Source organism: Microchirus variegatus (genome assembly GCF_963457635.1).
Source record: "Microchirus variegatus genome assembly, chromosome: 2".
Lineage (NCBI taxonomy): Eukaryota > Metazoa > Chordata > Actinopteri > Pleuronectiformes > Soleidae > Microchirus > Microchirus variegatus.
Window position 1 is genome coordinate 16,525,874 of NC_139803.1, and position 13,584 is coordinate 16,539,457.

The window sequence follows — 13,584 nt, forward strand, 5'->3', positions numbered from 1 at the left end:
AATGTGTACGTGTGTGTGTGTGTGTGTGTGTTCAAAGTCTTAAGACACACAAGCTGGCCTTACTTCCTATCCTGTGGATAATGAGCTCTACAGGCCTCCCTCATTTCCCCATTACCCCTCACCCCTCCAGTCACCCCTGATCAACATTTTTCACATTGTTAATCACTTATGTCAGCTGCTGGCAATTAAAGCCAATTAATCATGTGGGATTCACTCCCTCTCTGTCAGCTTTGCGCTCCACGCTGCGTCAAGGTAAACGACAAAGGAGAGACGGCCTTTATTAAGGACGCGTGAACTCCCTGGTGATAAGCGGGATGTTGCAGAGCTTTGGTGTGTAGTTGTTTGTGGCAAATGATAGGAGCCAGGTGGAGATTAAATTTACATTAATTTCTTTGCCAGGAGCTCTGACCCACAGGCACTTACAAGATAATGGAGAGGTGTGAGGACTAAAAAAAAAAAAAATCAGGCTGATCATCTCAAGTCAACAATCGCACACACACACACACACACACACACATCTGTACTGCCTGTAATTTGAACTTGTGGTTCTGGTCTCTCAATCAAAACAGTAATAATTTGATTATGTTGTAGCAGGGTGGGATCATGGCAATTAATGGATAGTTGTGATCCATTAGTAGAAAATACACACAATAAAGTATATAATACACGCTGGCTAACTAACAGCACCAAATATTTCCTTCCTCACTCTGACGTTTGATGGAGCGGTCGACTCACACATAGTCAAGTGGATGACGTCATTAAAAGCTCTAATTATTAAACCGTCACTTTTTAAAAAAAAACAACAGGGTATACACACCTCGTCTGGCAAACAAAGATATGCAAACAGTGTGTTATCAACATTCACAGTATCAGTATCGGCCAGTCCGTTACCGAGCATGCTGTAGTCTTTCCTGCGATACTGTAATGTTTTAATCCTTTTAGTGCAAGAGTCACAAGTTTACGAGAAGCTCTGCACACCAACGTTTTGTGAAGATGTCCTCCATGTTGCGCTTCGTGGTTCTTGCTAGTGTGATAGGTAATTGCACTTCAACTACTTCCTTGTGTTTTATTAATTTATTTTAGTACAGAATCGTCTGACAAGTTTTTTTGTTTTGTAGGATGGGTCGAGCTGATCACAGTCAGGACGCCAGAGAAATTCATCAATGTGACAGTGGGTGGAAGTGTCCTCCTCCAATGCATGTTCCAGACCACTCCTGAGACCACCAGCCTCACCATTCAGTGGGAATTTGTTTCGTCAAAGCTTCAGCAGGTAGATACACATTACGGCTGCTCAAATCACAGCGTTGCACCAAGTGAGTCACCATCATTAGCCTTAAATGGACAGAAAATGTCCAAACCAACAAGGTTTTGAATATATTTTTTTCTTTAACATCATTTACAGCGACTTTCTTCAATAAAAAATGTGTATTACTTTTTATAATCTGTCCCTATACATCTGATTAAAGTTGAGTGTTATATCTCTTCCAAAACACATATTTTTGCAGATGTTGATTACTTGTCATGCCCGAAATAAACGATTCATTCATTCATTCATTCAACATTTTTTACTGTATGAGTTTCTTCATAATTAAATCAATGTTTTAAGACCATTACCTATTTTCCTGTGCATCTGATTAGGGTTGAGTCACTCCAAGTGTTTGGTTATTACTGTACAAGGCTGTAAAATAGATGTAAAAAATTAATATGTATCAGGAAAACGGTATGATTGACTCTTTTAAAACACATTGCTTTTTGTTTGTTTCATCTGAATTACAGTAATATCTTTTTGTCAAGGCTTGGACGTGAACTTTAGTTAATCTTATGTATTCAAACGCTTACCCTTGACAAACGTGTACTTGCTCTTTGCACACCGTTCTTCACGTTCAGTCTGGAGGAGGCACACCTCTCTGAGAAAACAAACGTGTGGCTGAGAAATCAGATAAGAGCCGGTTTTGAGCTAAATTCAACATCCTAATGGTGATTAATTCACACAGTCGGCTTACATTTCTTAACTCCATGGTCACTCCTGCACCATTTGTTTTTTTTGTTTGCCGAATTTCTATGTTCATAGTACGCAGAGAAATGGAAAACGACCAACAGTCGTATTAACATGCTTTTTACCACTCATGTATGTATTGTCAGTTCTAAGAAAGGGTAAAAAATGTTGTCTGAATAATCTAAAATTAACAATTATATGGAAATAATTGTGAGTCATTTATGTTTTTCCCATTCTTTTTTCAGGTCTATTATTATCAGGCAGGAAAGGAATTTATTCCAGACGCGTACAGGGACAGGATTCAGCCTCCTTCCTCTCCCGCTACAACCAGAAACGCTTCAATAATAATAAGCAACATGCAGCCAACTGATGGTGGCGTCTACACATGTGACGTTCACAACTTTCCTGATGTGGACGGACAGTCCCAGGCCAGTATCGTTGTAAATGTGCTTGGTAAGAGTCGTACCAGTTTGTGACCCATAAACACATTGAAATAATGGCTAAAGACATGAGGAAGGAAGAGGGTAGAAAGGTCAAATTCAGGTCAGTTTGCCATGTTGACACTATGACCTGGGATTAGTACAAAAACATGAGCTGCAGCCAATGTTTGAAACACTATTCAGATATCTCAATATATATAAGATATCTAGAATTATTTAATATGCTAAAATAAATAATAATCTGTGGTTGGTTGGTTTGATTATGCCTTGGGCATAATTTGGTTGAAACAACAGTAAAACTCGAGATCAACCCTCTACTTACTACTTCTTCCTGTGGTTGTGGGGGTGTGAGCATAGGGGAGCGCAAAAGCACAATCTAAGTAGATTAGCCCGTTTGTACGCACATTTCTGATTTGTGCATAAACAGAAATACAGAAAATGTGTATTTATGCAAAAAAGACAGGTTGATGCGTCTATAAAAGGTAAATAAGATGAATTATATGATCGAAACTTCTATTATACAATTGTGATCCACTTTGTGCCACCTGCTGCTCATTTTGTAGAACTAACCCCCAATGATTGCTAAGCAGCAGTGGATACAAACACATGAATGCACATTTTCTTTCACAGAATTTTTATATTTTAGGATTAAAATTTGTTTCTTAAAGGTCGAGTTGGAGATCCTGCAAAAACAGTTATAATGCAAATTTATGAGCAATGCACAGCATTGCTAACTTTCGGTACTTTACAGATTTTTTTTATTTCTGTGACAATGCATTAATGAATTGGTTGCAATCAGGGTGTGAAGAGGATTTTAAGCAATACAGCAAAAGAAATATCCAGAAAATAATCTCCCACCCCGCCTTTAAATCTTTTATAGTCGTTACTTTTGCTTGAGTTCTTTGCAGCATGGGTGGTTTTTGAACAAAACAAACTACTACTGCTAACTACTTTTTGATCTCCCCTCAGCACTCTTTATTTGTGTGTTCACCAATCGCCTTTATATCCATCTTGACCTGCTTTTGTGCAACCTTTTATGTTTCTTATCGGGCTCAACTTTGAAGTCACAATATTTGCTGGAACAGGAGTGGATGTAAACACACATGAATGCAATTTTCTTCCACCAAATTTTTAAAAATTCACTTCATATATGCAATACATTCTAATAGAAAGCTATTATTACTTGTTTGTAACTTACCATTGTGTTATTTTTATGTTTTCATGTTGTGTGTTCAAGTCTGTCACTCTGATGCATGTTATATGTGACGGCAATGTGCCTGCTAGAGCCTGTAAATGGTCACTTCCAAATGCTAACTGCTGTTAGCTCCCAGTAGCCTCTGCATGTCACAGACATGTTCATTAGGGAACTAGGTTAACTTGGGAGAAATAGGGTATAATATGGGACCTTTAAGTCAATTCCAAGTGTGAAATACAACAGGCTCAATTTAGAATATTTCAACATAAATCATTTCAATTCTTTTTTCCCCCACATGTGACATTATCCTGTGTATTAACAGTGCAGCGATATTAGCAGATTTTATTTAAATGGCTAAACCCTGAATATACATGAATCAGGAATTACATTCAGTTTGAAACCTCTCATTCGCCGAGTTACCAGGACAACATTGCAGGTCTTGGTATCCTCACTAGTTTCCATGGCTACTGTAGCAGTCTCCCTCATTGTCAGTGTGGAAAATTAGAGTTGGTGACTGTGACTGTGCATCCTTGTATTGCATAAATACTGTGTACCAGCTGAATGTTTAGCACATGTTTTGGCATCTAAGCTTGGTCGATATATGAATGGTTGCACGGCTGTTTTTTTCTACTCGCATAATCACAGTACATGCATGAGTTGGTGCTGTATGAATATGTATAACTGTTCTGGTGCACAGATGATTTTTATCCTTGCCAACTACACAGATACCAGAGTCTTGAGTCTGTCATAAATAACAAACAGGCACGAGCACTTCACCGCCTGCTGTTATATTGTATGTTTACAGTGAAGTGTCATTTTAACAACCAAACGGGAAGTTATTTCATGTCATTTCACAGACATTGCAGCAGAACTGAAACCCTAGTGAACGGTATAGGCAGACACGAGATTCACACGTCCTCCTTCTAGAAAGATGTGTGACGTCCTGTTTCTTTAACGGCAAGCGAAGGAACTCCCATTTCCTTAACGTGACGCTGGCAGACACATTATCATGCATGCATGCACACCTCCATGATTTCTGTTTGGTGTGACCTGTATATCCTGTTTTCACTGAACACAGCGAACTTAAATGATGACATCCTGTTGTTTTCACGTGTTTTAAGAAATGCCTTCATTTTGATTTCAGTGATTGTGATGTCCGGTACTAGTTTAGTACATTAACACACGTCCTGTCATGTATCTGTGGTTTTGTTATTTGCAACATTTGAGGAAGATCATTGTTTTTAAGTCGCTAAATAGGCCTGGAATGTCTACTTACTAAAGACTAGACTATATTAGATTAGATTAATAGTGATGTTAATGGCAGTTGGCATGTGTAATGTTGTAATTCTGCCCTCTTCTGTCATCTATTACTTCCTAATTCTTATTAGATTATATTAGTCTATTCTGGATTCTGTCATTGATTGCTTCTTAATTGTTGTTAGATTAGATTAAATTATATTAGATTAGCAGTGGTAGATGTCAACTGCTTAGACATCTGTAATGTTGTATTACTGCCCTCACCTGGAGTCAGTCACCCATTACTTTTAAATTCTTATTAGATTAGCTTTTTGATTTTGTTTATGTCTGTTTTTAACTTCCTTTCTAGATCTTAATCTTTAAGTAAATTGGAATAAATAAAGGCTCATCACATACGATCATGTTAATCATTTGACTCATGTTGAAGAGCACTGTTTTTAACTTTAGCATTATAAAAGTAGATTTAAATGACCGCATCCTATATAAAGTGACATTATAAAGCCTTGCATCTTCCGTTTCATCTGTCAGAGAGACCGTCTGCTCCTTACTGTTCCGTCCACGGTGACGTTGAATCGGGTCACCTGGTCACTCTGACCTGCCACAGTGAGCAGGGAAGTCCAACTCCTGTGTACACTTGGACCAGACTGGACCAGACAAAGACCAGAAGGCCTATACTCGGGATAAGTGAGTGATCTATTGGTTAATATGATATAAGTAGCTGCCTTTTTATAATTGTGCTCATGTTCCCTCAGCAACTACAAATGGAGTATTGAGATTCAGCAACATATCCCAGTTTGAGTTTGGCGAGTACCAGTGCAACGCAACCAATATGGTGGGCTTTTCAACTTGCTCAGTAGAGCTCAGTCCTGGTATGATTATATTTGTTTTTGTTTCATAATGCATGCGCTATATGGTAAACATATTATGTTTACCATCAAAAATACATGAAAAAGGGGTTTCATATGTTGGATACAAGATGTGAATTTGTATTGTACAGAAGTGGCAAATGGAGTGATAGTTGGTGCGGTGATCGGTGCATTGCTCGGGTGCGTCCTAATCATCCTGGCTGTGTGGTTCATAGTTCACACTGTGAAGAGGCACAGATACAAGGCAGTGAAAGCGTCGGAAGCCGCAGAGATGAAGTAAGTTTTCCTGTTTTAATCCTGGTGTTTTCCACACGTCATCGATTCAGTGACGTTGCGTCATTCCTCCCCTCCTTGTCCATTAGGAGGAGCTCTCACCAAGCCCAGGAAGCCGCAGAGATTGTTCCTGTGGCAACCGCAGCAGGAAACGTCCATGCTGTGGAAGGCGAGCCACAAGCCTAGAAAAGGCATGGTGGAAACAACTGGAGCAACGTCACTAATGTGAACAATAGCGTGTCCAGGAGTTTCAGTCTTTAGAATGTGTTATTGTCAGATTTGATGAGGCCTGTTGAGCATTCTTTTCTGACCTTTTTTTTTTTTAATCCAAAGGGCTCTTTCTGTGGCACAGTCAAAGTTTAACTGCTGGTTGACACATTTATGGAGCCAAAGGGTGCTTACACCACCACAGTTTGAATAAGTCTGACCAAAGGACTCATCTCAGCCGACAACAACTCCTGCCAACCTTATTTAGAACAGCATAAAACACCATATTGAAGCACAGCTGCAGTAGATGAAATAGAGATCGTAAAAGATTTGTCTAGCTGAATTTAGTGATAGTTTAATTTCCCGAGCAAGAAATCATTTTGAGTCGAGGATATAAATGCAGTTTTGGCATGTCATATTTTAAGTGATGAGCATGACTAATTCAAGCTTGGGTGATGGTTTTTATAATAAAAAAAGATATTGTGAAATTTCTCAAATAATTAATTCTCTATTTTCTTCAAGCTTCTCCTGCCCTGTAGGTGGTGCTGTGCTTCCGTCAACTTAAATCCCCTTCAAGTGAACCTCAAGAATTCCTCTAAGGGTAGGAACACTGACTAGTGTTTCTCAGTAAAATTACATTTTAGCAAAAATAAAGCAAACGAATTGAAAGGTACACAAACTGAAATGGATGCTGCATGTAGCTGTATACCAAAAATGCAGTCTGGCGAAAACTAGACGAAAATCTATCTGTTTTACTAGTGAAATGTATTTATGTACTCCAAATAATCCTTATGTACAATCTGATCTAATACAATCTACGTATGCCTCGTAAAAAGTTATAAGAAACGTTGATGGAATCAACTTAATATACATCGCCATGAGTAGCTATTGGTCAAAAGATGTTATTTTGACTTCTTCTGGATTCATTAATTGAATACTTAAAAGGAGACAATCTACAGTATATCTTCTTCCTGGTTCCAGGTCTCTTTTCTGATGTGGACAGATCCAGGCATAATGCCTTATAGCATTATTCCCTTATAGGGCTTAATTTGAAATTAAAGAAATGTGCCACTGTCTCTAAGCCGTACATCATAGCAGCTCTCACTGCTGCCTTCGAGACAAAATTAAGCAACGGTGGTTATCAATATGATGAAGATGATGATGCCACATAAGAAAGACATCACAACATAAAACGGCTCCAGCAAGTCGCAGAAGTACGGCCTCTTCTTATCAGGCTTCTTAGTGTGTGTCTGCATGCACACAGCGATCACAGCCTCTATATCCTGATACTGCTCAAGCAGCATGTACCTTACATTGTCGCCGAATTTCTTCCGAAGCTCTTTGATGACTTCCTTTGCCACCGTCTTGGCCTTGTAGATGTTTGGAAAGTGGCCCTCGACGTCAGTGAGTCCCATGCTCGTTTTGGTCACTAGACGTGATATGTAGAAGACCTTCTCCTCATCAGAGAGTCCCTCGAATGCACCGGTCCTTTGGAAAACATGGAAGATCGTTGAGGTGAGGAAGAGAAGGTCCCGCTCCTCTAATTTGACCTTCATGTCCCCTGAGGAACTTTGCTTTCCTTTTCCTCTGGAAAAATTACTGATTTTCATGGAGATCTGTTTTTGGCAAATACTTGTTTCTTGTTCTTCTTTAACCTCTGTAATACCTTCTGTATTCTTCTACAGTGAGATCAAAGTCAGGTGACTCATCACAATGATGATACTGTGCTGTGAGCCTAACCAAGTGAGATGATGTACACTTGTACATCATGGAGACAGGACGTGACCATGTGGTCGAGCAAATGTTCTGAATGTGTGGTTCCAGACATGTAAAGTCGGATATTTGTTAATATCATGACACAGCACTGACATGGAAATCTATCTATAAAGCAAATTGCGTCTGTGTGTCCGTCTGTGACAGGCATAGCTCGGTGACCATTAGTCATATCGCTCTAAGACTTTGGATATGGGTTGAGCATGGCCCGATGTGCATCCTTGATTTTCAAATCTTTTGAAGGAATTGGCATTTCCACTGATTTACCATGGTGCACTTTTGCCTATTCATCACGCTACACCAAGCAGGTAGCGGCTCATCAGCAGCAGCTGCGCTGTGTGGAGCGGGGGAGGTGGGAGTGAAGAGGTTGTCCTCACGGTGGGTGAGACATTTTCACACGGTTCACCGCAGAACATGGTGTTGCTACTACTTTGCGGCTAACTGGGCGAACCTGTTTCCAAAGGCAAGCTAGCGAGGCTACGATTAGCATTAGCGCAGGGCTAACATAATACAAACACTGGGCAACCTCATTAGGAACAACGCAAATTTTTTATTATGTTCATGTTGTGACTGTCAGCCACGCCAGTGGCTAATGCTCGAATTGAAAATGAAAACATTTGCGTTGTGCCTAATGAGGTTGCAGAGTGTTTGTATTATGTTAGCCTTTACATTCTTAATCGAACGAAAAGTCATGCAGTATTCAGAGCCTTTATTCTGAAAGAAGAGCAGTTTTAAGACGCAAACTGCTCTTAAATTTGCCATTTTGTACAATATTGAATAGTTTAGATCAGGGGTCACCAACCTTTTTGAGTCAGAGAGCTACCTTAAGGGTAAAAAATAATATGGAGGGCTACCATATAATATTTTTTTGTTTGTTTACCATTTAAATGATTAATATTATGCATTCAACTGCATACACATTCCTTCCAGTGCTTACTCCTAACGATTACCAGTTTTTATAAACAATATCAAAGATATTTTACTGACAGATCATAAGGATACATGCAAGTGAGGTGAAGTGAAGTGAGCCCGCGGGCACCGTATTGGCTGCCCGCGGGCTACCAGGTGCCCGCGGGCACCACGTTGGTGACCCCTGGTTTAGATTGTAAAATAAAAATGGTTTCGCCTGATGAAGCTATGATGTTTTTGGCCCAGTAGTCATTAATTGCTTAGAAAAACATATCTGGAATGTGATTTAAAAACAAGAAAGATTCATGAGAAAATGATGAGCAAGGATCAGCAGTCAGTATCCAGTCCAGGATCAGGCCTGCAGATCGAGGCTGCGTGCGGTGCTGAGGATATCGTCCCTGGTCAGGTAACATCCACAGAGCTGCCTCACACCAGTAAATGACTCTCTCCCATGCATGACCCTCCAGTTGTCTATGAAAATCACCTGATGAAGAAAAAGTACATTTAAACTTAAGATATACAGTAGATGTTCACTCGGGTCCAAGCTTGAGCACTGCAGGACATTTTTGAACGCAAAAATAACAAGCGTAACTTTCTTACTTTCCCTGGTGTCAGTTTCACCCACAGCTCGTTTTCTGGCCTCCTTAGTTCTGTTGTCAGCTCTCGATGTGCCACATACCATTTCTGAACAATGTCATGGGGGACGGTGTTAATCACTGACCGGTCGTAGTTGTTGTATCTGTTGTTGGGGAAGGAGGAAAAATACAATTTTAACAAGAATAGTCATTTTTTAATGGAAATAAACCAGTTCATTATAGAGACCAAATACTTAAACTATAAAGTAATACAATTATTGATGGTAAAATACAAATACAAATACAGCAAGTTTGCATAAATTGTAGTTTGTGCTGTGCTGATATTTTAAGGATAGCCGTACCTGATAAGATAGAGCTCTTTGTTCCAAGGGTAAACGTTAAGCACGTGGCCGACGCTTTCCATGTGATTGCGATGGGTTTCGCCCTTCTCGATGTACTCATGCCTGATGGGCACGTGGGTAAGCAGCTCAAAGTTTTCAGGTGACTGCTGCCGCAATTTTTCGGCAGCATAGAACCCATCCACGAGAAGTGTCCTCCCGCCAGTTCCCTCGTGCTTTAGGCAGTGAAAAACCTGAATACTACAAACAGTGGCAATAAAGTAAAAATAAAAAAGGTTTGTTACTAAACTTAGGGTGTTATAGTGAAAGAATGTCCCCTTTTTTGATTTAGAGAGGCTTCATAGCTCAATTTTGATATAACCCAATCCTTTCTTTCTGTAAATGTACCTTATAAAAGGGTGCAGGGATTTTTTGAGATTGTAAAAAATGGTTTCCTTATTTTGTGTTATAGTTATGGTTGTGGCATCTGATCACCCAGAGCGCAATAACACCTTTCTTTTCCATCTGGCTGAATGCTGAATTGTTTCCAAATGGATGATGTAACGTTTGTTTTTTCCACCAGCGCAGCTACGATTGTGTCCATCTGAACTGGTCTGGACACAAGTGTTTCGACTGGTTGTTGCTATGACGACGTCTTCCTTTTAATCTGGCCAGATGGAAAAGTGACAGGTAAGATGTTTATTGTTTTTCTATTATGTTTATTTCTAGTTAGATGTGTTTGTTTGTTATTTTGGACTATGCCCATCCTGATAACTATTTTTTTGAGTCGAGGAAGGCTTCAGCCTCCCCAAGACACACAAGGCACGGTCACATCCTGTCACTTTTGGTTGTGATGGTGCTTGTTACAAATGCCCTATTCTTCACGATTTACTTTTCTTTGCTTCAAAACACAAGACATCACTTTTTGAAATCCCAAATCAGTCCACCCATAGCGCACTTACCCACATGGTTCTTGGAAGTAAGAGGTGTCGGTGTGACGATCCAGGGCCAACTGGCTGTAGGCGGTGTCTCCCCTGGAATGATCTGAAGTAAAGCTCCACATTCCTCCATATGTTGTCTCCCTTATAAGTGACGCACAAAACACAAGTGTATTAGCAGTAGGGGGACAAGGATGGATGTCTTCTGTGTTGTTTGTAAAAGCTGTAATAGGTCATAAGAAGCCTGTGTTACCTGATGAGACTGACCCTCTTGGATACGGCCTCTGTGGCCTCCACTGTTGCAGGGACGCCATCTACAAAAGCGATCCCATACAAAACATAGTTCTGAAGAAACTTCTTCAGCTCGTCGTCACAGCTCATGAACGTCTCCCATTTGGCCGTGGGTACGTTTGCATTTTGGTAGATGTCCGAGTTCCACAGGATGCGTGGCTGGATGGTGCTCTCCTTCTTTACTTCATAGCTGTTGTCAGCCAACCAGTTGAGGCAGTACTTCGACACGTGTCCACCAGGCCCTGTGACACAGACAATGGAGCATTTTGTTATGAGGTGCACTTCACAGATCGTGCATTTAAAACTGTGTCTGACCTGATTTTCACTGATATAGTGCAGACCCCATTGTGCCCACAGAGCAAAAGCAGTGCGATTTCCAAGCTGCTGAATAGACTGATATGGTGTTAGCGACTTGTGGTGATTATGTTCCGATTATAATACTTGTTTTCAGGAATTGAATGTTTCAGGAATATAATTATCTTTCTGCTCTGTGCTGGAGCTTGGACTGTTAGGAGTGTACATTTCAGTAACAGTGAAACGCACGTTTCTCTTTATTTACCTGGCTGCTTAGCGACCATTAAACCCACCTTCCTCAAAACAAGACAAACTATATCACTAATGGCCTACTTTGCCTTTGCATATAGGAACAGGCTGCTTGTGGATACAGAATTACCATAGCCTATAGTTTTCCTGGTGCCTTGTGAAGCTAAATTAGTGAAAAATTAGCTTCTACTTGTCTGCTCTTCTTTCTCAACATGATATCAATTTTGTAAATTAGAGGGAAATAGACAATAAAAATATGGCACATATGAGTGGACACCATCAGTGTGATTTAAATTTGCAACTCCCAGCACCAGACAAGAGATTTTAGCATACTCGCTAACAACGTTTGAATGGGTTTGAAAGGTTAGAAAGAAGTGCTGTACATTGATGGGCTGTGAGTGAGTATGAATGGTTGAACTGTACTGTAAAGCAGCTTTAAGGGTCATCAAGACTGGAAAAGCGCTGTATAAACACAGACCAGTATTTTACAATGCATGTATTTTATATGAGGTATTAGAGTAAGTCAGTGGATCCTATTCACATTGCTGAGCACAAAGGTGACTTACATGTGAGGATGAGTTGACCATCTTCCACCGCTGTATGGTCAGGACGGATGTTTAGGTCTATGCTCCCAGTGTCCAAGTTCCTCTGGTTAGTTTTTGAGTTGTAGGACGAGGTGGAACGGCAGTGATCCCGCAGCCACACGTAGTTCAGGTGCATCACATTCCCTCCATAGTTGACCTCTGGAGATTTGTCAAAGAGATAGTTCAGATTTGTTTGAGGTCGGTGTGCATGAGATACATTTGCATCATCGGAGTTACACAAAATTAAACAGGAACACAATTACACTTTGTTTTGAAGGAGGACAACACATGATTTGTGAGAGAGTTTGCCATGGTGTTAGATAGCTTTTTTAGGCACCGGACATAAACACTGGCTTTTCATTTTTGATGTATATTCACTGTAAATAAAAACACTGTTATAGCATCAGCGTTACATAATAATCACATCTCCTCGTTCTAGTTGTTCATTTGCAGAATTTGCGTCAAGAGTCTGGGTGTCATCCTGTCCTTTACATAAACTATATAACCCGAAGCGCCTACTTTCATCGCCGCAATATAAACCGCCTCCGTCACTCACTCAAAATACCACTGGCACCCTGCCATTATAAATGGTTTACCTCGCAACTCTCTCCATAAACTTGCACTGGTTCGAACTCAGTCGCATCTCTCCCCCATTAGCATTATTAATACTACAACACTATTTGGAAAACAAAAGAAAATATTCATGATTTTGGCATGAAAAAGTAACTGTGTAAATACCTAATATCATCACTTTAATACAGTGCAGGGTCCGAAATCTATGGTGGCCCTGAAGTGCAAATCACCAACACAAAAGGAAAAACCAAAACAGCATTAACTGGAACACATGTTCTCCTGTATTATTACACTACAACATCTCCATACTTTATAAATAAAAATAAAATAGTGGGGTATTTTTCTCCCCCAAGTAGGTGTTGTTGCATAATCTAGAGGAGACAAATTAATTGTGTAACCATTTTAGAGACAATACACTGTATTATGGTGAAGATATTGAACATTTGCTTTGCGGGTGTTGCAATTTGTAGACGGTCCCTGTGCGCTGGCAACAGCTGTTCGGCAAGAAAAATCCACCAATAATAAAGACACTTGTTATGAATGCGTGGCCACGTGACGTCACTTCCCGGGCTCCACACACACTCACCGAGGTGATCCTGATGTAAGCGATGGGCAGCGGGAGTCGCAGCACAGCCGCGGGTCTGCAACGTGGGTGTTAATGGCGTCCGTGTGTTTCTCAGTGCGGACAGCCGCTGAATGTGCGTCAGCGCAGGTCGGACGTTCTTCAGCAGCACAGAAAACATATTGAGTAATTAAGGCACCCGAAAAAAAAGAAGCTAAAGCGGCACCGTTGAGCCGCACAACGGAGCTAGCGAAGGATACGTTG

The 13,584-nt window shown here is 40.4% G+C and overlaps 2 protein-coding genes across 2 annotated transcripts; one reads left to right on the top strand and one right to left on the bottom strand.

Annotated features, from left to right (window-relative positions):
- Positions 1 to 993: 993 nt before the first annotated feature.
- Positions 994 to 6,213, top strand: LOC310943869 (V-set and immunoglobulin domain-containing protein 1-like; the record flags this gene model as incomplete). The annotated part of the gene is made up of 7 exons (XM_083909546.1): positions 994 to 1,036; positions 1,119 to 1,270; positions 2,242 to 2,449; positions 5,417 to 5,572; positions 5,641 to 5,757; positions 5,886 to 6,030; positions 6,117 to 6,213. 7 exons carry the CDS (start codon positions 994 to 996, stop codon positions 6,211 to 6,213), a joined length of 918 nt encoding a protein of 305 aa, XP_083765672.1.
- Positions 6,214 to 9,116: 2,903 nt separating this feature from the next.
- Positions 9,117 to 13,508, bottom strand: tmlhe (trimethyllysine hydroxylase, epsilon). The gene is made up of 7 exons (XM_083910717.1): positions 13,345 to 13,508; positions 12,168 to 12,344; positions 11,021 to 11,300; positions 10,792 to 10,911; positions 9,854 to 10,090; positions 9,517 to 9,655; positions 9,117 to 9,400 (listed from the first exon to the last, which is right to left on the bottom strand). The coding sequence occupies exons 1-7, from the start codon at positions 13,499 to 13,501 to the stop codon at positions 9,269 to 9,271; spliced, it is 1,242 nt and encodes a 413-aa protein (XP_083766843.1). The 5' UTR covers positions 13,502 to 13,508; the 3' UTR covers positions 9,117 to 9,268.
- Positions 13,509 to 13,584: the final 76 nt, after the last annotated feature.

Bases quoted from the DNA above. Each gene is read 5' to 3' on its own strand.
- tmlhe (XM_083910717.1), bottom strand. From the start codon at position 13,501: ATGTTTTCTGTGCTGCTGAAGAACGTCCGACCTGCGCTGACGCACATT. The intron at 12,345-13,344 runs GTGAGTGTGTGT...ACAAATCTCCAG, and splicing joins CTTACATCAGGATCACCTCG to AGGTCAACTATGGAGGGAAT. The intron at 10,912-11,020 runs GTAACACAGGCT...GTCACTTATAAG, and splicing joins AAGAGGGTCAGTCTCATCAG to GGAGACAACATATGGAGGAA.